Source organism: Mesoplodon bidens, assembly GCF_964165515.1.
Source record: "Mesoplodon bidens genome assembly, chromosome: 1".
NCBI lineage: Eukaryota > Metazoa > Chordata > Mammalia > Artiodactyla > Ziphiidae > Mesoplodon > Mesoplodon bidens.
In genome coordinates, this window is record NC_138176.1 from 49,853,123 (window position 1) to 49,879,720 (window position 26,598).

A 26,598-nucleotide genomic window follows, 5' to 3' on the forward strand; every position below is an offset into this window, starting at 1 on the left:
GGGGAGCTGTCATCTTGCAACCACAATCATCACATGCCATTGCAGGGGCAACCCGGCAGGAGGGCCCCCCCTAAATGCCGCCCAGCCCCCACGCAGTCCCGGCCAGGCCGAGGCGCCGACACACAGGAGCCGGGCCGGGGCCCCGGTCTCCGGCTTTCCGCAGGGGAGCGGGGAGCGCGCCGGCCCACGCCCACGCCACCCACACTTTGGGCGCACAATCGGGAGCACACCCCTGCGCGCGCACACTGCCACACTCGGGCGCACGCACAACGCGGCCGGGCCACGGACGGCAGTGTAGGCGGCGGGCCGGAGGGGTTCGGGGCGCGCAGCCGGGTCCCCCGCGAGGGCGCAGCCGGCCGCCCCGCCCCGCCCCGCCCCTCGAACCCGCCAAGCCGGGCGCGCCTGGGGCTGCAAAGTTTTCGCCGCTAGTCAGCCGAGGCAGCGCGCCGGCTTGGGCTCGGCTCGGCTCTGCGTGGCTCCGGACGGCCGTGACCGCTGGCCGTACCGTGCGCCCGGCTGCGCGCCCAGCTCTGCCCCGCGCGGATCTCGACATCCCGCGCCCCCGCCTGCCGGTGCTGCCCGCGCGCCCTCCCGCCGCAGGGTTTGTTCTCAGCCTCCTGTGCGCCCTCGAGCTCCCTCTTCCTTCTCTTCCCCGGCTCCGACCCCTTCGCCTCCGCCACCCATCATGGCCCGTGGCCCGGCTCGGACCAGCCCGGGACCGGGGTCCCAACTGCTGCCGCTGCTGCCGCTACTTCTGCTGCTGCTCCAGGACGCGGGCGGCAGCCACACGGCCTCCGCCCGGTCCGCCCCGCCCGCGGAGGCCGACGGCCTGGCGGGGTACAAGAACCCCCAGCGGTCTCCAGGGGACGCGGCCGCTGCTCTGGGCCCCGGCACCCAGGACATGGTCGCTGTCCACATGCTCCGGCTTTATGAGAAATACAGCCGAAGGGGCGCGCGGCCAGGAGGGGGCAACACGGTCCGCAGCTTCCGGGCCCGGCTGGGTAAGTAGAGGGGGCCCTGTGGCCCCCTTCTCTTCATCCTTACCGGTCCTCCTCACGTGTCCAGCCTCCCACCCCTGCACCTCCGCTTTGCCTCTTCATTGACTGGTTCATTCATTCTTCCATTAACTATCCCCTCCACCGCCGCCCACCCCCAGCACTCTGTGCCAGGCCCTGAGCTTCCCGTGGGGACGCCGAAGTGGCACAGAGTGACAGAGTTCCTGCCCCTGGGGTGCCACCAAACCTCGGAGGGTGTCACACTTGCCGGACACAGACGACCCCATCCACAAGGCTTTAAGCACAGCGTGGAGATGGGACTGGGCTGGGGGAGCTCACCGTGTGTGTGTGGCGGGGCTCGGGGGGTAGGGATCCATGTCACAGCGTTCAGCTGTGCTGACTCTTGACAGATGAAGGAGGCACTGAAGAGAGCCCATCAGGTGGGTGTAGTGCAGCCCTGATGGAAGTGCCAGGCAGGGGGTGGCCCCTCTAACTGGGGCACTTAGTGGGTGTGGCAGTTGGGGAAGCAGAGTGGACTGAGAATGGCCTTGGGTGCCCAGCCTTGGGTACATGGGACTGAGGCCTGCTAGGCACTAGCATGAAGTGTTCAGACTATGGGGGTTTGAGGAAAGGTCTAGAAGCTTGGGCAGTGGGAGTTCCCAGCCCCCCTCCTGCCCTTGCCCCTCCTGGGCAGATCCCTTCCCCTTTACCCACACCTTGGATGGAGCTGCACCGAGCCCTCCCTGCCCTGCTTCCGAGAGCATTTCAGAATCCTGCCTCAGCTGTCTGCCTGCCTGGTCTGGGTGACCTCTGCAGGCCCTGGGTGAGCAGAGATGAGGCGCAGGGGTGATGGGAAGACCCTGGTTGTCATGGAGATTACTCATGGTCTCAGAATGCCATTGCAGAAAATGTGAGTAGGGGTCCCCTGCAGCCCTTGTGAAGGAGGAGGCCATTCATCGGGAGAAAGACCATTGGTCTGTAGGGCCGCCTCTTGAGGTAGAGGGGAACAAGCCCAACACTGGGGTCAGACAGCCTGGAGTCAGATCTGCCACCTTCCTGTGGATCACTGGCTGTGTTACTTAGGGTACCACACCGTGGCCTCAGAGCCAGACACTGGAAGCTTGGTCTTGCATAAACATGTACTGGGAGCTCCTGCCACAGAGAAGCCCCTTCCCCCCATCCTCTACTGGGCAGACTTACTAGGTCATTGTTCCTGGGTTCCAGGCCAACCAGATCTAACTCCATCCTCCCTGGTACCTTTTATTCACCTCTTGGGGCCCATTTCTGGAGCATCATTATTAAGTCACTCAAGAATCATCTAGCATGACTATGATCTTGGGCAAATCACTGAAGCTCTGTGGACTTGAGTGTACTCATCCACAAAATGGGCAGGTCATGGTAATATCTTCCCTGTAGCATTTCAGGAAAGATGACATGAGTTGATACGTGTAAGCCCTAAGCCCAGCACTGGCCAGGTTAAGTGTTGGTGCATCGTGTTTCCCTGGAGTACAAAACACTTGTGTTCATATAGGTGTAGACTTGACCTTGCATCCATTAACTCAGTCCCCAAAGCCTTGCAGTTGAGGAAAGCAAGGCCAGCAAGTTCACTGCTGCAATAAGGGTTGAGCACTCCCACTGAGCCCACCCTGTTGCTGCAGGCCCAGGCATGGAGGTGCATAGTCTGTTTTTCAGTCTTCACAGGCTGGGGGTGGTACAAGCAACACTTAGCCCTGAAAAGGATCTGGTGACAGTACTTCAGATCCATCCTCCCATTTTGCAGATAAGGAGACTGAGGCCAGGCCAGAGCAAGCTGTTCACAGTGGCAGTGGTTGGCACCGTCCCTCTGTCAGGCTCATGCTGTTCTCACTGCTAGCCCCCTCCCCCAACCTCCATCAGAACTGAGCCCAGGACTTAGGAGACAGAGGATGGAACAGATCCTGGGAGATCAGGGTCTGATCAGAATTATTCTGGATCAGTCTAGGACTATTTGACAAATCCAATACTCTTGTTTGGAACCATTTGAAACAGCCATGGGTACAAGTCCCAGCTCCACCTGCTACTAGTATGTGTGCTGTGGTACACATCACTTTACCTCTCTGAGTATCCATTTTTTGTGTACATAGTGGGGGTGGGGTGAAGATTCAAGGGGATGAGGTGGGGTCTGTGCCTGGCAGAGAGTAGGCCCAGGCAGCTTGGTTTCCCTTCTCCTCCCTTGACTGACGTAAGTTGGGTTCATACCCAGTCCCTCACCAGCCCTCAGAAGTGCCTGCTTTGTGACCCAGCGACCAAGCTGTGAGGAGGTGTGAGCCTGGGTGGGGCCCCCTCACTTTATGGATGAGGCACACATGTGGGGGGCTTCAGCTCTGGTCCTGGATCGTACCGGTACCAGCCTGGTCCATGACGGTGACCTCTGCTGCCTCCGTGGGGTGGTCTCTGCAACCCGTGTTACAGTGGAACTGTGTCCCTTGCCTGCCTCTAGGCAGCACAGCTCAGGTTCCAAGCAGGCTGTGAGCTGGACTGGTAAGGGCCAAATCCTGAGTCTGTGACTGGGGCCAGGGACTGAACTTGTCTGTGACTCAGTTTTTTTCACTTCTAAAATGGGACTAATAATGCTCTCTTCCTTATAGGGTTTTTTAAATGAACTGAGATATGTTCAGTGCTTAACACAGTGCCTGGCACATGTAAGTTCAATAATGTTTTAGCTCTACTATGATTACTCCAGCCACCTGGCTCCTTCCCTCCCTTCCATTGCTCCTTGAAGTGCATCAGTGGAGAGAGCTTCTGAGCCTGACCATGAGGGTTAAGGTTAGACACATGCAGCCTCAAATGACCTGCATTTAAATCTAGGCTTTTCCACCTACGTATGTGATATTGGCCAAGTTACTTAACCTCTCTGAGGTTGGAGTCTTCATCTCTAAAATGAGAGTAAGAATACCTACTCATCTGTCGAGAGTGCCAAAAGTCAGTCAGTTCCCCAAGTCTTTCCTGAGCACCTCATTCAGTGGCAGGTGCTGTAAGCTCAGAGGACACAGAAAAGCAGAGACTATTGGCCTTGCCCCGAAAAGCTCACGGGCTGGTGGAGAAGGGAGAAGTAAACAGAAGAACGTGAGCAGTGGCACAGGTAGGACAATGGAGTGAGAAAGGGCTAGGGGTGAGCTTCAGGAGCCCCAAAGGACAGCACTGACCTGGCAGGGGAAGGGCTGGTGGGGAGGGTCCAGTGAAGCCTTCCCAGAGCAGGGGAGGCCCCAGACAGACTCTGAAGGGCAGGGGGTGTTAGCCAGGTGTAGAAGTGAAGCAGAGCCCTATGTGCCTGGAACTGTGAGGCGTTTGGTTTCAATGAGGAAACAATAGGAAGAAAGAGGCAGAACATGGAAGTGAACCAGTGGGCCACCAAGGCCTGTAAGCAGTGGGGCAGTATAGAGAGTGTGTATGGTGAGAGAGGGGCGAGGGAGGGGGAGGGAGGGAGAGAAGAAAAGAGGAGAGGGGAGAAGGAGAGACAAGAGATTATAAGGGAAATGCATACTTATCCAGAAATCATAGAAAATCACAGTAAAGAAAAGAAATCATCCCCAATCGCAATCCAGATATAACCAGAGTTAATATTTTGTGGAATATTATATATAGTTTTTACCCTAATGGGATCACAGTTGCAGCAGGTAAAACTTGTTATGTCTTCATTCTCATTTGAAGTTACTGTTTTCTTTTTCATTACTGGTCATCCTGAATTGTTTTTCATGCTTTTTGACCATTCGAATTTTTTCCCGTGGAAACCACTTCATCCACTTGGGGTTCTGGTCTTTTTCCTACTGATATGTAGAGGTTGTGAAGGATGTTAACTCTTCTTCTGCAATAGATGATTCCCTGTCAAGCACGAATGTGGTGTGAGGGTGACAGTGTCCTGGGGTCACAGTGGTGGTCTCGGTCAGACTGTGGGCTAAGACAGTGGTGGAAAGAGGCAGAGTTCAGGGTGGTTGTGGAGAAACAGGATGTGGAGAAATAGGAACTAGGATAAGTTGCATGCAGGAGGGGGAAGAGGCTGTGAAAATTCTCAGGCTCCTGCTGGAGAGGGTGGACAGGTGGCAATGCCTCCCGCTGGGCACGAGGACAGGGAGCAGGGGTGGGGGGTCCTGAGTGTAGCAGTAGCTTGTGACACCACATGACCACTGTGTTCTGAGCATGTGCTGGGTGCCAGACACCTTGCTGAGAGCACTGCAGAGATGATCTCACAACTTCAGGAGGCATGTACACATATTCTGCTTGATTAACAGATGAGGAAACTGAGGCGCAGAGAAGTTGTGTGACTTCCTAAGGCCCCACAGCTAGTCAGTGATGAAGCAGGGTTTAAACCCTGACTCTGAAGCCTGCCTAAAAACAGACACTCAGTACACATTAGTTCTCTTTCCTTCTCTGCACCACCACTGGTGGCCCACCACTTCCTTCCTTCAGCTTATTATGTTGGTGTTTGCATCTTCAGCCCGGCATTCTCACTCTGGTCACCCTGATGGCTGTTTCAGGGGCAATGAGTGAAGGGACAGACCTCCAGGTGACTTGGATGCTGTTTCTACAGAGCAGAGCATTCTGAGGGTCCTCTTGGCCTGAGAGTTGGCCAGCAGGGAGCCTGGGGGGACCCTTGGACTAGGGCTGCTTCCCTACCTCTTTCCTCTCTAGTCGCATCCCTAAAGAGTTGGGAAGGAGGTTGAGTGCCCAGTAGAGTGGACCTGACTAGGGTTCTCAGATTTCCAAAGACCACAGAGAGATCAACTTGTCTAAATAAGATCAGTCCTTTCTTTCCTGGAGAGTCAGAACACAAAATCATCCAAATAATGACTTGTATTTGCAAAATATTTAGAGTTCACAGCACATGATCTTTGTTACATAAGCTGTTAGGCAGACCCCGATTCTATCCAGAGCACCTGGTTGGGGAGGGTGGGGAAGGGCATGGGCTTGGGGTCAGACAGGCCTGGAAGCACGCCCTGGCTCCGCCCCTTACCAGCTGGGGGACTTTAAGCACTTTAAACAAGTTATGTAGTCATGTACCCTCTCTGAAGGTCCATCTTTTTGTCCATTTGCCATGTCTGCTGCCCTCATTGTGAACACGAGGAATCAAGCATGCATATATGCTTGGAACTTGGAGCTTCCTAATCAGTAAACAATATTATTCCCATTTTAAAGATGAGAAAACTAAGGCTCAAGGGGAAGTAACTGGACAAACGTCCTGCTGTGCAGTGCCTCCAGCTGGGTTTGCATAATCATCTACATCTTTCCAAAGGAGACTTTCTGGACTTCTTTTAGGATATTCACTGAGCCCCAGGGCAGCAGGCCAGGAACCCACTTTGTTAAGTGAAGCAGACAGATCTAGCAAAGACCCCTCCCCTCCCCTGCCATTCAGCACACATTTCTGAGCACTGACGATCACTCAGGCCTCGTGCTAGGATCTAGGGATACAGCAGTGCACACAGCCGGCAAAGCCCCGCCCTCTTGGAGTGTGTGTTCTAGAGGGCAAGAGAAACAATTGCAACGACATATATTATATCAAGATGTCCCAAAGTGACGTGAAGACAAATGAAGCCAGGGACAGACAGAGTGATAGGGCTATTCCTTCAGCCAAGGGAGTCCGTGGTACCCTTTGTTGGGGATGCCGCTTGAGCAAAGGCCCAAAGGAGAGAGGAGTGATTCCTAGAGGAGAAGTGATGACAGCAGAAGGAAGAGCTGGGACAAAGCCCTGAGATGGGAGCTTCATGTTTGTAAGCACAGGAAGGCCAGGGTGACTGGGGCAGAGATGGGGGTGCGGGGAGCAGATGGAGTTGGGGAGGTAAGCAGGCCAGATCAAGTAGGGCCTTGGTAAAGGGTTGAGTTTTATTTGGGGGGCAATGGAGAGCTCTGAGCAGGATGGTGACCTGAGGTCGAAAGCACCCAGCCCGCCGGGGGCCTCTCCTGGACACAGCTCTGTGAAGCTGCGACGGGCACTGCAGGTGGGCGTCCCCACCATCGCTGTCTGTCTCATCCCTGGGCTGAGCTTTTCTGAGTGCCTGTAATCACCTTTGCTAGGACCCTGATCAGCCCAGCGCTTAGCCCAGCGTAGGAGTTTCCCAAATATTTATCTGGAAAAGGGAGGGAGGCAGGGAGGGGTGAAGGAAGGGAGAGGGGAATGATAGCAGGGAGGAAGGAAGGATCTCTTCTAGCTGACCATGAGATGGGAGTCACAGGCACCAGCACAGTTCATAGGAAGTAGGGACTTCTCTCTGGAGATTCTCCTTTGTGACCTGGGCTCATCCACGCTGGGAGGCTTCAGGTAGGTGGCCTTCTCTCAGCCACAGCCTGGAGCCCCCTGCAATGCAGGCACAGCCAGAGAGCTGGGCCAGCCTGTGGCCCTTCATGCCCTGGAGATGGGAGTGACCCATCTCCACCTCCACGGTTCCCAGCGGGGGGTGGGGGCGTGGTCATCACGCATCAGACTGCCTTGTGAGGAGCGAGCTGCCTATGGCCAAAGGCATTCAAGCCACATGGAGGAAGGACTCCTGCCCTGAGTGTAATTCATCAGGCCGCCCAACCTCTAAGGTTCTTCCCTCTCTGAGTTCCCGAGCGTGCTCTCTGTGGTTCTCCATCCTAAGGCAAGGGCAGCATTTGCTGTCCCTCTCCTGCACCCCGTGCAGAAATAACCTCCAGGGGAGGGCACCCCATCCTCCTCTACAACACGTTTTGCCACCCTGGGGCAGTCCTCCCAGCACCTTCACTGGGCCGCACCCACCTCAAGCCAAGGTTGCTGTCCCTGCCTCGGTGGTCACAGTTATCTTTCTTTATATCCTCTCTCGTTCTTTACCTTGTCACTGGAAGGGGGGCCAAGGCGCTTTTCTCTGGGAAGCCCCATCTCGGTTCCCCCAGTCTGCTGTGTTCCTTCTCACCAAGAGCCGCAGGTTTCTAGGCCAAAGATGCTTGCATCCTGCTGTGAAGGGCCAGCCCTTTGGAAGAAGTCAGAAATGTCTATTTTAGAGCCTCTTAAGTGTTCTCCCGCAAAGAACCTGTTAGCGGAACAATGGAGTTGACTTGAATTGGATAAAAGAAAAACACTTTTTCTGCTGTGTTAGCTGGACCATTGAGTAAGAGGGGCCCGAATTGGTGTAGGAGGAGCTTGCTCTGCCAGCCTTGGCCACTTAGATAAAAGTGGCATAGAAGCATATTTGGGGGATTCCCCCTTTGTGCCTGGCACATTACATATGTTATTTATTTAATCCTCCAAGCATTCAGGTGAGATAGAGATTCTATTGTCTCTCTGAGGCAGATGAGCAAGGCATGGTCCCGTTGAGGCCTGGGAGCCTGGTTCCTAGAGCCTTCCCCAGCTTGGGGGGTAGCGGCTGCCTTGCTGGTGAACTTGCACCCCATCCACAAGTCAACCCCGGATGCTGCAGATACACAGCCACCACCCATCGTTGCTTCCCAAACTTAGAACCCCTTAGAATGCTGGTTAGAATAAGAAGTTCTGGGCCCCATTGTCCCAGACCCTCTGAATCAGCATCTCCAGAGGAGGAAAGCAGTGATCTTTGAGCTTTGGGAAATGCAGGACTCGAGGACCATGACACTCAAGGCCGCAGTGTTTGGGGAAGCTAGGTTTAAATGTGCATCAAGACTCGTGCCTCTCCTTATGTGTGGACATATTGAGGGGCTGCTGTGGACATGCTGAGGGTTTTTTTCTGAGAATTAGGTAAGGTAGTGTCTTTGGAATGTCACCCAAGCTTTGACTGGCATTTATTGGGCCCTCTGACTTTTCCTTCCTTCCTCTTTCTTGTAGTCCCTTAAAAGTACATGAAAGTTCACAATTGAACTATGCCTTCTTCCCAGTAGAATTATGCCTTCATCCCAATAGAAACAAATAACCTTAAACTGAAGACTTTGATTTAAAAAATGCCTGCTGGATCTGTGGATGCAGGTGTCAGAGGAACTGTGACCCATTTTCTACACACACACGCACACACACACACATTCCCTCTCTTGGAAGCCCTGTACCTCTCCCAGCTTCACCCAGCAGACAGACCCCTGGCAACAGGAAATAGGGCAGTGGGAGCGAGACAGCCCCCCTGACAGCTCTGGTCTCCGGCTCTTCTGCAGCATCACAGGGAGATGATGCCTCCCTCCCATCTAAACCCTAGAGAGGGCTTGCTATTCACAGACCTCATGCTGCCAGGGCTTGGGGCAGCTTTCTGCCCTGGGGTCCTGGTGTACACCTGGTAGAACCAAGAGAGAAAGGAAAGAGTGGTTGACGGCCCCAGGGATGCAGGGGCCAAGAGTATTCTCGAGCTGCAGATGTGATGTCTGAGGGATCCCGGTCCTTATGGTTCCAGCCTCTGGAGGGCAACCTGGATGTTGGAGATTTTATTGAGTGACCTGGTACAACCCTGATAGTGCTTTTTCTTTGTAAACCAAGTTTAAAAGGGCTTGGGCAGAATAAATAGCAGACACCTAAATGGCTGTGTTCTTAAGCCCAGTTTCCCTCAGAAGCTACTCAGAATGCTGGGAAAGCGTGAGGCACTCTAATTTACCTCATTTGGAAGAAGGACTGCATTTAATGTCTATAAAATAGAAAGCTGTGCAGATACAGGGGGGCTACAGTCAGCAGGGCTCGGACCCAACCCAAGCTATCCCAAATACCTGATTCCATCTTATCTCATGAATACAGGTGGGGGAGATCATTTGTTCACTGAGAGGCATTAGAGTGCAGAGGCAGGAACTGGAGCTTCAGGGTCCAGCAGCCCTGAGCGTCTACCCTGTCTGCCACCTTTCTTTTCTTCCTTTCTTTGCAATGGGATATGACAGTCCCCAACCTCTCTGATCTCAACCCCTCATCCTCATCTGGTCCCTGAAAATAGCAAAGGGTGCCCTCATCAGTTCAATGTGAGGCTTACAGGAGATGAGGAAAGCCTGGCGGGCCTGAAAGTGCTCCCTCAATGGGCATTCCTCCTCCACTTCCTGGACGGGACACCCTATGAGCACAGGGGCCTGTCCAGGAGACAACCTAACAGGCTGTGGTCTGTCCTTCCCTCGCAGAAGTGGTCAACCAGAAGACCGTGTATTTCTTCAACCTGACGTCCATGCAGGACTCAGAAATGATCCTCATGGCCACATTCCACTTCTACTTGGAGCCGCGGTGGCCCCGGGCACGCGAGGCACCATGCAAGCAGCGGGCCAAGAGTGCATCCTGCCGCCTGCTGCCCCCGGGCCCGCCTGCACGCCAGCACCTGCTCTTCCGAAGCCTCTCGCAGAACACGGCCACGCAGGGGCTGCTCCGCGGGGCCATGGCCCTGCTGCCGCCGCCCCGGGGCCTGTGGCGGGCCAAGGACATCTCCCTCATCGTCAAGGCGGCCCGCCGAGATGGCGAGCTGCTCCTGTCCGCCCAGCTGGATTCTGGGGAGGAGGACCCGGGGGTACCCAGGCCCGGCCCCCATGCACCCTACCTCCTCATCTACGCCAACGACCTGGCCATCTCAGAGCCCAACAGCGTGGCAGTGACACTGCAGAGATATGACCCCTTCCAGGCTGGGGACCCGGAGCCTGGAGCAGCCCCCAACAGCTCGGCGGACCCCCGAGTGCGCCGGGCCACGCAGGCCACGGGACCACTCCAGAACAACGAGCTGCCAGGGCTGGACGAGAGGCCGGCACATGCCCCCCACGCCCAGCACTACCACAGGCACGAGCTGTGGCCCAGCCCCTTCCGTGCACTGAAGCCTCGGCTGGGCCGCAAGGACCGCAGGAAGAAGGGCCAGGATGTGTTCATGGCCTCCTCGCAGGTGCTGGACTTTGACGAGAAGACGATGCAGAAAGCCCGGAGGAAGCAGTGGGACGAGCCGCGGGTTTGCTCCCGGAGGTATCTGAAGGTGGACTTTGCAGACATCGGGTGGAACGAGTGGATCATCTCCCCCAAGTCGTTCGATGCTTACTACTGCTCAGGAGCCTGCGAGTTCCCCATGCCCAAGGTACAGTGTGTGGGTCACCCCGCTGTGTTCTGCCCCTGGGCTAATTGTGACTCTCAGCTCTTCCCCTGAAGGCAAGTCCCTCTGCCTCCTCACTCTGTTTCCTGCCTGTAAATCGGGATAATAACACCTTCCACCTCCTCAAGCTAGAGAATAGGTAGACAGAGGTGCCAAAATGGCAGCCTGTTGGGTGGATACAGCCCACAGATGGATGGGGTCTGGCTGTGCCTTCATTGAATTTGAGTTTTAAATCAGAACCTTTCTTCTTTTGCAAAACAGGAGATCCATGTCCTTAGACGTGTGTTCCAACATAGCAATATCCACAGAGGTTGAGGAGAGCCTGGCCCCGTGCTCATAGGTCAGGTCTCTTAAGCCCCCTCCTCACCAAGGCTCTTCTAGAAACCTGGCCTGGATCTCAGGGCGTTGGGGTCTGTGACCGGCACAGAGCTGGCCTCAGTGGCTTCCCAGTGTGACTGTCCATCCCCCACCCCCGACTCAGGGCAGGAACTCACAGGGCAGCTAGCTCTCATTGTACACAAGTCGGCAGGACACACAGCACAGGGCTGTTTACCCCATTGCACTGGCCCGGGGTTTTCAGATGCTCACCTTCCCTCCAGCCTGGGCCATGGTTCTGTCCATCCATCTCCCCACATCCTGAACCACGGTGGGCTGGCTGCCTGCTGATGTCGACCTCAGCACAGAGCACACACTTTCCTCCTACTTAGCTCCTCTGCTGAGTTCCAGGTCATGCCTTCCTCTCCAAGAAAGGAAGTCAGCGCGTAAATCCACTGTGAATGTAAATAAATCAGCCAGCTGGGAAATCCCAGACCCAGACGTGGGGCCGCATTAACCTGTTTGGGAATTAAGAGGCTTCTCCTCAAAGCCGTGCATGTGCAGGAGAGAGGAAGGGAGGTGCCTGACAGAGAGACAGGCGTCTGCTCGAAGGGCCCAGCCCGGCGGATGCAGGGTGAGTACAGCAGGCTCCTGCTGGCTGACCCTGCACTTACCTTATCAGTCTGCCTGGCTGTCTTTTCCACCTTCCCTGACACCAGCCTGAACTCCCCAAATGCCGGTGTCCCTCTCCTCCCACCTCCCCACCAGAGGCACTGTGCATATAAAACTCTGGCTGACAATGAGCTGAAGCACCTGTGAAGTGGTCCTCTTCATCTTGTGGGAGGTGCCGTGTTTGCTGCTGGGACCCAGACTCTTCTCGATCTGAGAGGCTGCCTGGGGAGGGAGGGGAAGAGAGCTGGTGTGGGCCCAGCGAGCATAGTTTCCAAGCCAGACTACTTTCTAACGGAGGGCTCCTGGTCCAGTTATTTAGTCATTTTAAGCCTCAGTTTCACCAGGAAAATTAAAGTCATACCCACCCCATAAGGTTGATTCAATGACAAAATGGGGTGATTCAGGTGAAGCAGCGCCTGACACCCCAAAGTCAGACCCACCTGGGAACTGTGAGTTTCCAGCCCCATCACACTGATGCACTTGTGCCTGCAGGGCTTCCCCTCCTGTGCTGAGAATGCGATCACATGGCAAGCGTGTTGGTGCTCCCTGGACTGTAAAGTCTGGGCAGCTATGGCCCCAGGCAGAACCTCCAAGCTTCTGCACTGCCTTCCCTCTGGGGCTCCTGCCCAGTTCCTGGTGCTCCTCGGGGATGTGTGACGCGCAGGTGCCCCCAAGTGGCCAGTGACATGTAGGGGATGTGCCTTCCCTCTGGGAGCCCGAAGGGCAGGAAGGCCTTTTGCAAAAGTCCCTAGGACTCAGTCTGCCACTGATTTCAAAAGAAATGTGTACCCAACCCTGTGATCTCACCTTTTCTTCTAGGTCAGTGCCTTTTCTGTGGCCTCAGTCAAGGACATGCAGGCAGCGTGGTGGGTGGGTGAGGACTGCAGGGTGGGCAGAGTTCGGAGGTGACCATGCTCCTTTCCCCCTTGCAGATCGTCCGCCCCTCCAACCACGCCACCATCCAGAGCATCGTCAGGGCTGTGGGCATCGTCCCGGGCATCCCAGAGCCTTGCTGTGTTCCCGACAAGATGAACTCTCTTGGGGTCCTCTTCCTGGATGAGAACCGGAATGTGGTTCTGAAGGTGTACCCCAACATGTCTGTGGAGACCTGTGCCTGCCGGTAAGACCAGCCGCTCTGGAGTGGAAAGAACCTGCCCTGCCCGCACACAGCAGGGCAGCATTCTTGGAACCTTCTGGAGTGAGCACTTGACTCAGGGTGCAGCTGCAAAGGCAGGGCACAGCTTGCAGGCAACCATCTGTCACCCCAGGGCATCATTCTGGGGTCTTTCACTGCTGGTGACTCAGCCCCCTCAATGCTAGTCCGAATCCTTTGAAGGGATCTGGGTATTAGCCCTGGCCTGACGGTTGCCCACGGCCTGTCTGCTGTGCTCTGAAGGCCTGAAAACCGGACATGTCCACAGGCTGGGTTTTGTGACTATCATCTCATAACCTGGAAAGAAGACTACAAACCTGAAGGCACTCACTCCCTTCACGTGGAAAGAACCTCTGTTTAAATAATCAGTTTAAAACACTTCGGGCCACAGTGTGATGCTGCAAAACAGGGCCTAAATAATGGTATAAATGGATGTTTTCTCTCAAATCCACTGCAAACGCTTTTATACATACAGTATGCACATATAACCAATTTTGGTTTCTTTTTCTTAATATATGTTTTATTTTAAAACAAAAAGGAGGACGTTGGCACCGTTCCCCACAGAGGTAGTCAAGCTGGTTGAGCGTGCATTGTTTAAACGTGCTTATTGAAATAACCCATACAGTGATACGCGGGAATACTAAAACATAACCAAGATTTTATATTTTTGTAAATTATACTTTCTATACTGTAGATTGTGTACGGTATGTGTTTTTATGGAAAGCTAATAAATTAAAGGGACAGTGGTATCTTAAAAAACTGAATGTCACCCATTGCAAAATATCGATGGAGCTCCATGTGCAAGTATGACATCTGTAGGCCAAGGCCCCTGTAGGCCATCTCCACACTCTCTCATCTTTATCCTAAGCTCCAGACCCCAGCCACTCCTATGCCTTCCAGGGTCCTGCCCACTCATATCACACCACAGGTCCCCACCCTGGGCTCGTCCAGGAAGGACACGGCCCAGGCAGGCACAGTGACCTCGACTCCTTAGCCTCAGAGGGGATATCAAGCGATGGGGAGATGCCTGAGATATTTAAAGGAACATCTATGGTAGCCTGATCAGAGGGCTTCTACTTGGGGTAGTTCAAGCAAGAGATTCAGTAGAAGAAGTCAGGGGTCTCTCCAGAGATTTGGGGGCTCCTGAGGAACTGGAACGTCTGCTTCTCCCTGCTTCCTAGTCAGCATCCCTGTCCCCAAATAGTCTCCCCCAGGTGGCTCCCTTATCCCTGAGTTGACATCACCTTACAGTTGTAGTACCTGAAGCTGATTGACCAGCATTTCTGAAGGAGAAACTGGGTCCAACTTGGGGCAGGTGTATGACAGTCCCTTGACTGGGAACTAAGAGGATGGCATGGCCCCCAGTCTTCTCTTACTTGGAGAAGGTTGAAAAGCCATGAGCAGTTCTCCAGGGTGGGACTTAGAAGGAGAAAAGGAGCCCAAGGCATCTGTCTTAGGTCAGGGTCCTGAAACCAGGGTTCCTGTGCAAGGCATGGATGAGGAAGTGCTCCCAGGAGAAACAGGCAAGGAGTGGGTAGAGCAGGACAGGAGGGCAGGAAACCAAGCATCCCAACCTTGCCTGGATCCTATGGGGAGCTCTGGCACTTAAGCTATACCTCTGGGTTAGTCCAGCTTCAAGGCTAGGACGCTGGATGTTCAGACCCCCTCCCCAGGCTGCCCCCAGTGGAGAGATGGAGACTCTCAGTTCTCTGGCCCTCTACACAACCAGCCACTGTGGCTTAGGAAGCCCAGGCAGCCTCTGAAGAAGGCTGCAACTGCAGCCACTGGAGGCAAAGCGGCCGACCCTGAAGAGAGTACCCAGAACAGGTAGGTAAGGGGAGCTGAGGGTACCTGGGTTGGGGTCTAGGTATTGTTCCCCATAAACATCTCTACTGTAAGCAGTTTCTTCACAAACATTCTTGCTGCACAACTAATTGGCCATGAGGCCATTTTGCCATAAAAGATAAAATAACTGGTTGACAGTTCCATTACACTAGAAAATATAACATCAGTTTTTACGAATTCTTCCATGAGCACAGTCGTACCTCCCACCCATCAAAACCAAACGTTTACCAATTCATCAAAGATATAAAAGAGGCAGCTTCTAACAACTGTCTTCGAGAGCGTTAATGATGGATTCTTTAGCTCATTTAGATATGACACCTTGTTCTCTTAAGTTGTCTTTACCAAATTTATTATGCCATATTAGAAGTTGGAGGCAAAAGAAGAATCAACTCCTCCTATCCCTGCCAAAACAAATGTTTATGTGATTCCTGATGAGTAGAAGTCTCTTGAAAATGGTGAGCATTTTAACGAAACTTGGCTTAGATTAGCTCAACCAAGGGTTTGCAAAAATTGATGTGTTATCATTTTCTAGTGTAGTATAACTGTCAAGCAGTGATTTTTTTACAGCAACATGGCCTTAAGGCCAATTAGTTGTGCTACAAAACCCTTCGTGGCGAAGATGTTTACAGCAAAAATACTGGACACACCTGGCTGGGGCCCAGCAGCATATGCTCAGCATCCCCTCTGAGGGGCTCCAAATGGTTGTGGGACATGTGTGTGAACAGTTGCCCTGGGCACATGGCCCTGCCTCTTGGCAGAGATCAGGTGAGGCGAGGGGGGTGGTCCTTAAGGCACACACTGCCTTATTCCTGCAGGACTTGTACTGGGACTAAATGATTCTTTCATTGGATTGCTGGGATGTCTCAAATTGGTCTGCAAATTGGTCATGGCTTGGTTTACCATGTCTAATCCTTTTTGAAATATGACAGGATATAAATTGCTAGCAAAATAAGTAAAAACATTAGGGCTTGATAAGGTTCCAAATGCCTTTCTTCTCAGTATTAGATTCTTCATGTTCCCTTCTCCTCTTCAATTTTTTTCTCATCCAACTGCTCCCTTTCCATTTTTTGGTGAAGATGCGGTGTCTTATAATACTTCTATCTTATTCTTTCTGGCATTTGCAATTTCTGGGAGACCTCCTAGGTCACTATGAAAGGCTACAACTTCTCTGAGCCCTCATTTCTGGATTACAAGGGTAGAGGGAGCGGGCTGGGAGGATCACCCCTGTGTCCAGCCATGGACAGGAGTTTCATGCTTGTGCCAGGTTGGGTGGTACCCAGTGGTGATGACTTTGCCGTATGATGAAAGGAACTAGTGTCAGCAGGGACCCCTCACATTTACAGAGCATCATGCATTTAGATATGACACTTCATTTAGTCTCACAGCAGCCTTGCAGCTTACTCCCCCGCTGGTGCTTCAGAAAAACAAGCTCAAGACAAGTAAGTAATATGGCCACCAATGTCTTACCAAGACCACAGGTAACATCAGCTTTGACACACAAGGCTGCCTGGTTCAAGGCCTGTGTAGCTGGTGCTGCCTCCCAGCTTCCTGACCAGTGACCCCCACCACCGGCCAGTTAAGGTTGTCCCAATGGCCCTAAGTGGCCTTACAATAAAGCAAGGCTTAAAAAGAAATGGAGGTATGGAATAACATTTTTTTCCTCTTAAAACCAAAATATCAACATCACATGATCACAGGAGCAAGAGGTCCCAGGACCCAGCCCAGGTGTGCACAGGTTCCTGAGCTCACTAACTGCATCTGGGTCAGTCTGGAGGGGGCAGTGTGGTGGCCTGCCACTGAGCCCTAATACTGAAGTTATACATCCTCTGGATGGGCAGAGCCTTAGTTCGTGTGACAAATATAAACAGTACAGCTGCGAGCTGGAAACGTTAAGGCTGGGAGAAAACTTTAGATGCAACACTTTTACTCAACAAGCAGGGACACTGAATCTGGATACTACCGGGTGTCTTGCCTGAGGCGTCCCGATAGGTGCCTCTGTATGTCTAAGTCACTCGAAAAATGTCATCAGAGCCGTAGCCTGTAACTCACGCTCCTTCTGTGGCCAGGATGGAGTCAGGGCCATGATGGAGAAGCCTACAGAAATCTGGGGCTGGGGTGAGAGGGTTTGAGGAGACGGCTCCAAGGGAAGAGGAGTTGAGATGACTCCACCAGGATGGAAGAGCTGGCCTTAGCTGATGGCATAAAGCCATTGCAGGCACCAACTTGTGCAAGATGTGTTTGATGGCAGCCCGAGCCAAGGTGGGCTGGAGTGGGCTTCAGCGGGAAAAGTAAGAGGGCAGAACCAGCCTGGCAGCACTGGCTCCTAGCTGTGCACCAAAACATTGAAGTTAGAGCCAAAGGCTATTTCTTTTTACCCAAAGCTGCAAACATAAAATCTCCTTCACTGATAAACTGATGCTTCTGAGACTTCCGAGTCTCCGAGTCTCTCCTACTTCCTAAAATGATGGCACTCTTTCAAGCTTTGGTCTACTTTTGCTTCTCACTCAAGCCTAATCAAATCCTAGATTTCTCCAATCTCTCATAGCAGTCCTGTCTGTACGTATAGGGGTGGGTGAGCAGAGGAATGAATGAACTGTTTATTCATTCAGTGACTTAGCATCTACTCTGTGCCAAATACTGTAACAGGCAGCATACACACACCTGATCTCTTGGAAGGCTCATACGAATTTTCTCTTTTATTAAAACCAATGTGCAGGGCTTCCCTGGTGGTGCAGTGGTTGAGAGTCTGCCTGCCGATGCAGGGGACACGGGTTCGTGCCCCGGTCCGGGGAGATCCCACATGCTGCGGAGCGGCTGGGCCCGTGAGCCATGGCCGCTGAGCCTGTGCGTCCAGAGCCTGTGCTCCGCAACGGGAGAGGCCACAACAGTGAGAGGCCCACGTACCGCAAAAAAAACCCCAAAACAAAACAAAAAAAACAATGTGCAAACTTGAATGTGCATCAGAATCACCTGGAAGCCTTGACCAGATTGCTGGGCTGAATCAGACTTTCTGATTCGGGGCAAGACTTAGCATTTTTAACCAGTTTCCAGGTGCTGCAGCTGCTGTGGTTCAGGGACCACGCTTTAAAAATAACTGGTCTAATAAATGTGCTGACCACCTGGGCACAGTCCAGAGACAGAGTGCACATTGGCAGAGTACTTACCGTGTGCCAAGAGGAAGCAGGATCTCAGGGAGGCGAGGCCCAGAGCTGGGAAATGACATACTTGCTGCTCTGCCTGGTTCATGCTCTCCCCTTACAGCCTCAAGGTCAGTCCAGTTTTCATTCCTCTGAGCAATGTGTGGGTGAGAGTGGAGCTTGAGAGGTTAACGGAAGGACAGGTGTCTTATAGTCAAGTCTCTTGTGATGGAAGGGGCTTCTGACCCCGCAGAGGCAGCTGTATCACAGTTAATCAGTAACTCACAATTCCCCCCTCCCCCCAGCCCCTGGCCACCACCATTCTACTCTCTATCTCTATGCATTTGACTACTATAAGTACCTCATATAAGCGGAGTCATACAATATTTGTCCTTTTGTGACTGGCTTATTTTATTTAGCATATCCTCAAGGTTCATGCATAGAGTGGCATGTGTCAGAATTCCCTCCCTTTTTAAGGTTGAGTAATATTCCATTGCATGGATGTACTACATTTTGTTTATCCATTCATCGATCAATAGACACTAGGGTAGCTTCCACCCTTTGGCTATTGTGAGTAATGCTGTTATGAACATGGGTATAGAAATATCTTTTTGAGACCCTGTGTTCAATTCTTTTGGATATGTACACAGAAGTGGAATTGATACATCACATGCTACACTACTTGGGGGAAGAGAAGAGGGTGAGAGGAGTGGTAAATAAGATCGTTTATGGCTCAAATAAGGCAGCCCTTCCCCAGGAAGGGAAAGCTGGTGGAAGGAGAGGGAGGGGGTCCTTTTGTATGAGGACCCCACATCATCTGGGAAAGACAAAACAAGACCCAAACCTTGTTCCCTAAGACCTAGAGTTAAGGGGATCTGTCCAGAGGGACCAAGACCCATATGTTCAGAAAGGTAGCAAGGTCTCTTGATCACCTTGAGGAAAGTGGGAGTTTAGGCTGGTAACTCAGGGTCCCCATAAGGACCTAGAAATTTGTGGGAGATGGCAGGATGGGATCAGAGTGTGATCACAGCTGCCCTCTTCTCTCAACCCAGTCACCTGCCACAGGGGAGTGCCTTCTAGAGAAAGGGTAAGCCCAGGAGGATGTCTAAGAAAGCTGTTACCTTGGTGCCCAACGGGAGACACCATGGGGGACCCGGGCAGAAACCTGGGCCAGCCAGGGCATCCCAGCAGCTGTGCACCAGCAGCAATAAGATGTGTGACACCCACCCCAGCAGCAAAGCTGAGTGTCACTGAGAAGCAACAGCAGGTGGGACCTGCCAGGACCTCTATCCCACTTCCCGCTTCCAGCATTAAGAAGTTGGACTGATACCATTCCACCTCCATCTCCTTTGGACTAAATAAACCTACAGGGCTCTTGGACAATTCAGGAAAGGGATCACCTGAGAGAGAAAACCAGACTTTCCAATAATATGGATCAGGAGGTCTCATGCAATTACTTAAAAACAATAAAGAAGATGTGGACATATTGATACTCTGAATTTGTGGGGCAGATCATTCCAGAAATACAGAGGCACGTTGTACTGCACAGTTCTGGGGGCACCATCCTCATCACAGTCTATGTGACCAGGACCTCCAGGCAGTGTTCACATGCAGCCTCCACGGCCAGATGTGATGACGCCGTATGTAAACAGGTCTGCAGTCCTATATCTGAGATACCCAAATCCAAAATAGAAAACCTGAAGTTTCTTGCAATTCCTTTCATGATAATACCTGACCTGAATGGATATATGTGTTTTTATTTGTTTCACTGCAGAAATGTCAATGTGTTTGAGTATAGGGGATCACCCCCAAGCCCACTGGGGATATTACGGTATACACTCCATACCAAATTATCCAAATCTGAAGCTTCAAAACACTCCTGGCCACAAGGGTTTTCAATAGGGGATTGTGGAGCTGCATGTAATCTCAAAATGGCAACAGTGGCCATCACTGGATGGTGAGATTGCAAGTTATTTTTATCTCCTTTCTAATACTTTGCACTTCCCAAATTATCTGCACTGCATATTACTGTTATAATCAGAAAAAAATATTTGTCATGTTTTTAAGAAAACGTCAGATAGCAGCTCCTCCAGCTTCAAGAGCACATTCAGGCCACCCCCAGTTACATCCCTTGGCTCCACCTCTTGAATGTGACAGACTTCTGGGCTGTCTCCAGGGACTAGAGCCCTGTGGGGGAGGCCTGCCCAGCTCCCCAGCTCCTCCCAGCCCTCTCCCTGCTGCGAAGCTTCAGTCCTGCTTCCTGGGCTGTGCACCCATTCATCTTTTCCCTGCCTCAGGGAGTTCTTGCACTAAGCTGGCTCAAAGCCCAGCATGCTTCCTGCCCCCTCGGCAAGCAGCACTTCTGAAGCTGCACCCTTCCCATCCATCCCCCCTGGCAGTGTCCCCAAAGTATAGGGACAGCAAGTTCTGTCCAGGCCTGGCCACTGAGGATTCCTGTTTTCACTCCACCCCCCACTAGGGGTGGGGAAAAGCTGGGTGCACACCCGGGATCTCTGACTCCGACTGCCCTGGCCCCTTGTCCATCTTCCTGAACCTGCACCCTCTCCCCAGGAGCCCTGCCAGCTTGAAAAAACTTCACATTCAAATCCTCCTCAGAGTAGACTCCCAGAATATTTTTATGCTCCTTCTTTGCTGTGGTCAAACCCACACGTGATGGAAATGGACAGATCTAAGTGTGGGCCCACTGTCCTTAAAACAACACAGACTCTGGGGCCTCTCAGGGCCCAACTCGGCCACGGCTTGTCAGCTTCCTCAGAGGGGAACATCTCCTGGGCATGTACTGGCCTCAGAGCTTCCCTCCTCTTTTGTCTCCCAGATTGCATGGTTCTCCTGACTGACAAGTGTGGTCCAAGCAGCCACCCAGCTGACGTGAGCCAAGACTGCACCCCCCAGACCAGTGACAGGGCTCTTCTGGGGTCCCAGGGCCAGCAGGATTCTGTGTGTAAGTGGTGTTTTCATAGAGCAGCCCGGCACAGGGCTTCCTCCCCAGCTCCCAGGTCAGTCAGACCCTGGGTTGGAGATGTTGCAGCCAGAATGCAGCCACCCAACTGACTGGGGATTAAGGCGACCGCCATGATGGTTAGCACTTAATCACCTTGAATCCTTGCAAGTCTCTTCTGAAGCCGAGGCTCAGAGAGGTGAAGTGACTTGCTCCAGGTCATGCTTGTGAGGAATAAGTGAGGGAGATGGGATTTGAACCCACATCTGGTCTGACTCCAAAGTCCCCACCACCTCACTAAATTATACGTGCCACCTTCACCCATGATCTCTAAGGCTCAGGAACTCGCTTGACAGATGAGAAACCAAGGCTCCGAGCGCTTGAGCCGCAAATGCACATCCCAGTTCCACAGGTACCAGGCTTCTTACTAACTCTGATACAGCCTCCACTCCACCACCCACCCTGGCTCCAGTGGTTAGCCAGGTGGCTTCTGGGAGTTTTGTGCTGTTGTTTCTATATTTGGAGGACTTTTTGGTCTTGTTTGTTTCCTGGATTCTTTGTTTCTGTGGCCCAGGAGATGGAGCATATGTCACCCTGTCTCGAGATTCTTCTGAACAGAGCTGGCAAGGAAATGAGAAAGGATCCTAATTAGGGGGCGATAACCCCACAGAGAAATTCAGATTTTTGCAGCAGGCCGTGTCCTTCCCACAAGCCCTGTGTGTTTGTCAGATGTTTATAGAGCCTTCATTAACAGAGAGCTCTCTTAGATAAGAGGCCTGAGCACAGCATCAAGGGCCAGATAAGAACAAGCGGAGGGCACTTCGGGGACGGCAGGCGGGTGAGAGCCTGTGAACTGGCCCGGGTGCGCGGTGCAGAGCGGAGGGCAGGACAATGCAGGCCGGCTCCTTCCCGGCTCCTCCCCGCACCCGCTAACACACCGCGGCTGCCGCAGTCTCCGGAGCAGGGCTAGAGCATCCCAAGATGTGCCGCGGGGCGCTCTGGGTGGCCCTGCCTGTGCTCTCCCTGCTGGCCTGCTCCGCGCAGGGGAAGCCACTGGAGATCCGGGGGCGGGGGTCGGCTGGGGCAGATGCCCACCGCCTGCTAGGCGGGTCTGGAGGCGAGCGGGACGGGGGCACCTTCGACCTGAGGATGTTTCTGGAGAACATGAAGGTGGATTTCCTGCGCAGCCTCAACCTGAGCGGGGTCCCTTCCCAGGACAAAACCCGAGCCGAGCCGCCGCAGTACATGATTGACTTGTACAACAGATACACCACCGACAAGACATCCACCCCCGCATCCAATATCGTGCGCAGCTTCAGCGTGGAAGGTAGAGTCGGCTCCACCGGGGCGCCCCGGGTCGGGGTGGGGGACTCAGTGGTCCAAGGCTGCGCTGCCCAGTATGGCGGCCACTGGACACATGGGACTTTACGTTTCAATTTAAATTAATTTAAATGAAATAAAATGAATAATTTAGTTATTTAGTTTCACTAGCTTGGATGCAAGTTCTCAGCAATCATGCATGACTATGGCTACCCTATAGGACAGTGGAGATTATAGAACAGTTCCATCATTGCAGAAAGTTCTACTGGACAGCTCTGCTCTAGAAGATTCTCCCTCCCTGCACCCAGAGCCACATTTAACACAGTAGGTGCTGAAGGAGTGCCAGTTCCCTTCCTTCCATCCCTTCCCTACCTCCCCCTTCCCATACTGTCCCCTTCCTACTTAGACACAGACAACTTATTTAGCCTCCAACTAACTGGTATATTTTTAAACACCGAAGGAATGTCTATTTCTCTCTCATCAGAAGGTGTTTAAAATTCAGATGAATTCCTCTGAGAGAGAAGCATTAACAACAAGAAGAAGTTGTCTGAGGACAACTTAATTATTTTCTAAATATAAAATAATTTCACTGATTTAGGAGGACTAGAAGATAACAAATGTCAACTTAGGGCTTATGTCCACTAATTCACACAATGTAGGTGACGTGATCTTGTGAGCAGGGAAGCCAAGGCTTGCAGACTCTGAGGGAACTTGCCCAGTTCACATATTAGTTAAGCAGCTGGATTCTGACCCAGGCCCACCTGTCCGCACAGCTCACTTTCCCTACGGCTGCAGCCTCTCTCTAACCAGCCAGGCACTCAGGGCTTCGTCCCTCCTGGGCTTGAGACCTGCAGACTCTTAACAGGCATACGCCCTAGCTAAAGGATGCTGTGGTCATGCTGCATGCCTGGCAAGGCTGTATTTTCTGATGGCCCAAAAGAAGAAGAAAATTCTGGATTTTATGTGAACTTGCCTGGTTTCTAAAACACTGGCTTAATTTTAAAAAAATGAAGTCTGCAGGGCTTAATTTTTTGTTCTTAAATGTGGTCTGCAGGTCATACAGATACTGCCAGTGTCTCACTATGCCCATGGGGCGTGTCTGTAACCTGTGCTTTAGGGAAAGGCCAGGCTTCTTTGGCTGGACCTAATCAGCAAATCCTGTAGTCTGGGAGTCCAGCATTCACAGCCACCGCAGGGACCCCTACCCACTCCCCCATCATTGTCCATGTCCTGGAAACAAGTGCTCTGATCTGATCCCAGCCCTGCCTGTGGCCAGTACTGCTGTGAAGGCCAATTATGCTTCCCTTCACAGATGGCCTGAGTACGGCTCAGAGGGGGAGGGTACTTGTTCTCTAAGTGTGTGATGCAGTCCCAGGGCCGTCTTCTAGGTGTGCCACAGTAAGAGCACAGCAGGTGGTTAATGCACTGCTCATGGACCCCACTCATGACTCACATATGCCACGGTGGCTCACCACATGCTGCAGGAGCTAGACTGACACATCCATGCTGGGTGAGGGGACACAGAGAGCTGTGTGAAAGGCCACGTGCTTGGGGGTGGAGGAGCTGTGCCCAAGTAGGGAAGACGGTCTTGGGAGGACACAGAAATACTGATTGAGCATCTGCTGTGAACCAGGGACAGTGTTGGGTAAGTTCCATGTGCCTTCTTGTTGAAGGCTCACACCAACACTGGGAGGTTGGTAGGATGAGTCCCATTCTACAGATGAGGAAACTGAGGCCCAGAGAGACTCAGGACTTCTCCAAGTTCACAAGCCTAGAAGAGAGAGAGTCAGGATTGGCACTTCAGTCTGTCAGACACTGCTGGGTTTCACCATAGCACACAGTATCCTCTCATGTTGGCACATAGTAGGTGTTCAAAAAACACAACTTCTCTTCCCTCTTTGCAACCAGGCCCTGGTATAATAGAGATGTGCTAATGGCCGGGTGTCAGCCAGGGGAGTGGGAAAGTGAAACAGTTGTGTGGCTAAAAGGCAAGCCCTATGTATGCCTAACATGACCAAGCTGTTGAGGTTAATATATTTTTCCCTCAAACATTAAAAAAAATCATCCACTTTCATTTTGCTCAGAAGTTACAATTCTGAATGATTTTTTACACCATTTAGATGCTGAGATTTTTAACATTGCCATAATGTTGGAATTTTACCATCCCCTCCCATGATCTCTCCTTTAAAATCATACACTCAGGATCTGCACTCTGAGGCTGACAGTGTGCTTTTCTGTTTTGTTTATTTGATTCTTTTTTTTTTAAGTGAGGATCATTACAGGATGTATGCACTTTGGCAGTTAAACACCCTAAGTCCCAGTCTCCACATCTGTAAAAGTGGAATAATAATTAGATCTTCTGGGGGTCAGTGTGAAGAGAAAAGTGAAATATAATATGCAAAGCTCCTGGTGCAAAGCTGGGCACATAGTAAGTGCTCAATAAACAGCTGGAGCTGTCAATTTCAATGTGATGAATCTCCTGCCTCTGTTTTTCTTTGGAAGATGCCAAAGGTACATTTTAAAATACCCTTCTACATTAAGGGCTTAAGTGAAAACAAACAGAGACTTGATAGAGGTAGACAATGTCATGCCAGATGCCCTTTCATCTAAACCATGAGTCTCAGCTTTGGTGTCATGAAAACAGACTCTCCCAGCAGATGACTGTCACCGTGTATTTGCATTTCAGATGCCGTCTCTATAGCCGCCACAGAAGACTTCCCTTTCCAGAAACACATCTTGCTCTTCAACATCTCCATTCCCAGGCATGAGCAGATCACCAGGGCCGAGATCCGACTCTACCTCTCCTGTCAAAGTCACGTGGACTCCTCTCACGAGCTGAAAGGAAACGTGGTCATTTATGATGTTCTGGATGGAGCCAATGCCTGGGATGCTTCTGGGGGAACCAAGACCTTTCTGGTGTCCCAGGATATCCGGGACGAAGGCTGGGAGAACTTTGAGGTGTCCAGTGCTGTGAAGAGGTGGGTCCGAGCAGACCCCACTAAGAGCAAAAACAAACTGGAAGTGACAGTGGAGAGTCACAGGAAGGGCTGTGACAAGCTGGATATCAGTGTCCCCCCCAGCTCCAAAAACCTGCCGTTCTTTGTCGTCTTCTCCAATGACCGCAGCAATGGCACCAAGGAGACCAGGCTGGAGCTCAGGGAGATGATCGGCCATGAGCAGGAGAGTGTGCTCAAGAAGCTGTTCAAGAACGGCCTGATGGAGGCAGGTGAGAACAAGGACGACGAGGAGGAGGAGGATGTGCAAAGCCACATGGCCGTGAGCTCATCTTTGGCCAGACGGAAGAGGAGTGCCGGGGCCAACAACCACTGTCAGAAGACCTCCCTGCGGGTGAACTTCGAGGACATCGGCTGGGACAGCTGGATCATCGCACCCAAGGAGTACGATGCCTTTGAATGTAAAGGTGGCTGCTTCTTCCCCCTTGCTGACGATGTGACCCCGACGAAACACGCCATCGTGCAGACCCTGGTGCATCTCAAGTTCCCCATGAAGGTGGGCAAGGCCTGCTGTGTGCCCACCAAACTGAGCCCCATCTCCATCCTCTACAAGGATGACATGGGGGTCCCCACCCTCAAGTACCACTATGAAGGGATGAGCGTGGCCGAGTGTGGGTGCAGGTAGTGCTGGCCCGTGGGTGGGGGAGGCAGGGTGGAGGGGGCTCCTAGTGAGAGGTCCTGTGTCCTGCTGGGCATGACAGAGACTAAGTCCCCCTGGGTGGCAGGCTGGAGGAGGAAGGGGAGCCACCAGGTCCTTGCGGTAAAGACCTGCTCTCCCTCTCACGGCCCACCCCAAGCACACACCACTGGGTTGAACTGCAGGGGAGGGGATGCCGACGGGCAATGGGGGTTTGGGGAGAAGAGGAAAGCCTGGAAGTGTTGCTGGGGTGGAAGGGGAGATGAAGAAAAGGGGACAAGAGAAAAATGATCCAGAGTCAGCAGAAAACTGAGCGAAAACGAGGCCAAGGAGTACAGACGGGAGATGCACAGAGATTAATGGAAATTAAAGGACGTGAGAGGCATGGGGTTTATTCCAATAACCTCAGGGAGTGAAGGGGAAAGGAATGGGCTGTGTGCGCCACACCCACTCCACGTTATTCCCACAACCTGTGAGATGGGCATCGTGACTCCCAATTCACACGCTCGGAAGCCAAAACTCGGGCAGTTCAAGTAGCGACAGTCAATGGCGTGATTCCAGCCCACGGGTC

At 52.6% G+C, this 26,598-nt stretch overlaps 2 protein-coding genes across 2 annotated transcripts; both read left to right on the forward strand.

Annotated features, from left to right (window-relative positions):
• Nucleotides 1-685: 685 nt before the first annotated feature.
• Nucleotides 686-13,086, forward strand: GDF10 (growth differentiation factor 10; the record flags this gene model as incomplete). The annotated part of the gene is made up of 3 exons (XM_081230865.1): nt 686-1,001; nt 10,035-10,960; nt 12,895-13,086. 3 exons carry the CDS (start codon nt 686-688, stop codon nt 13,084-13,086), a joined length of 1,434 nt encoding a protein of 477 aa, XP_081086991.1.
• Nucleotides 13,087-22,037: 8,951 nt separating this feature from the next.
• GDF2 (growth differentiation factor 2) lies at nt 22,038-26,207 on the forward strand (the record flags this gene model as incomplete). Its single annotated transcript, XM_081236055.1, has 2 exons — nt 22,038-22,383; nt 25,063-26,207. The coding sequence occupies 2 exons, from the start codon at nt 22,038-22,040 to the stop codon at nt 26,013-26,015; spliced, it is 1,299 nt and encodes a 432-aa protein (XP_081092181.1). The 3' UTR covers nt 26,016-26,207.
• Between the last annotated feature and the right edge of the window lie 391 nt (nt 26,208-26,598).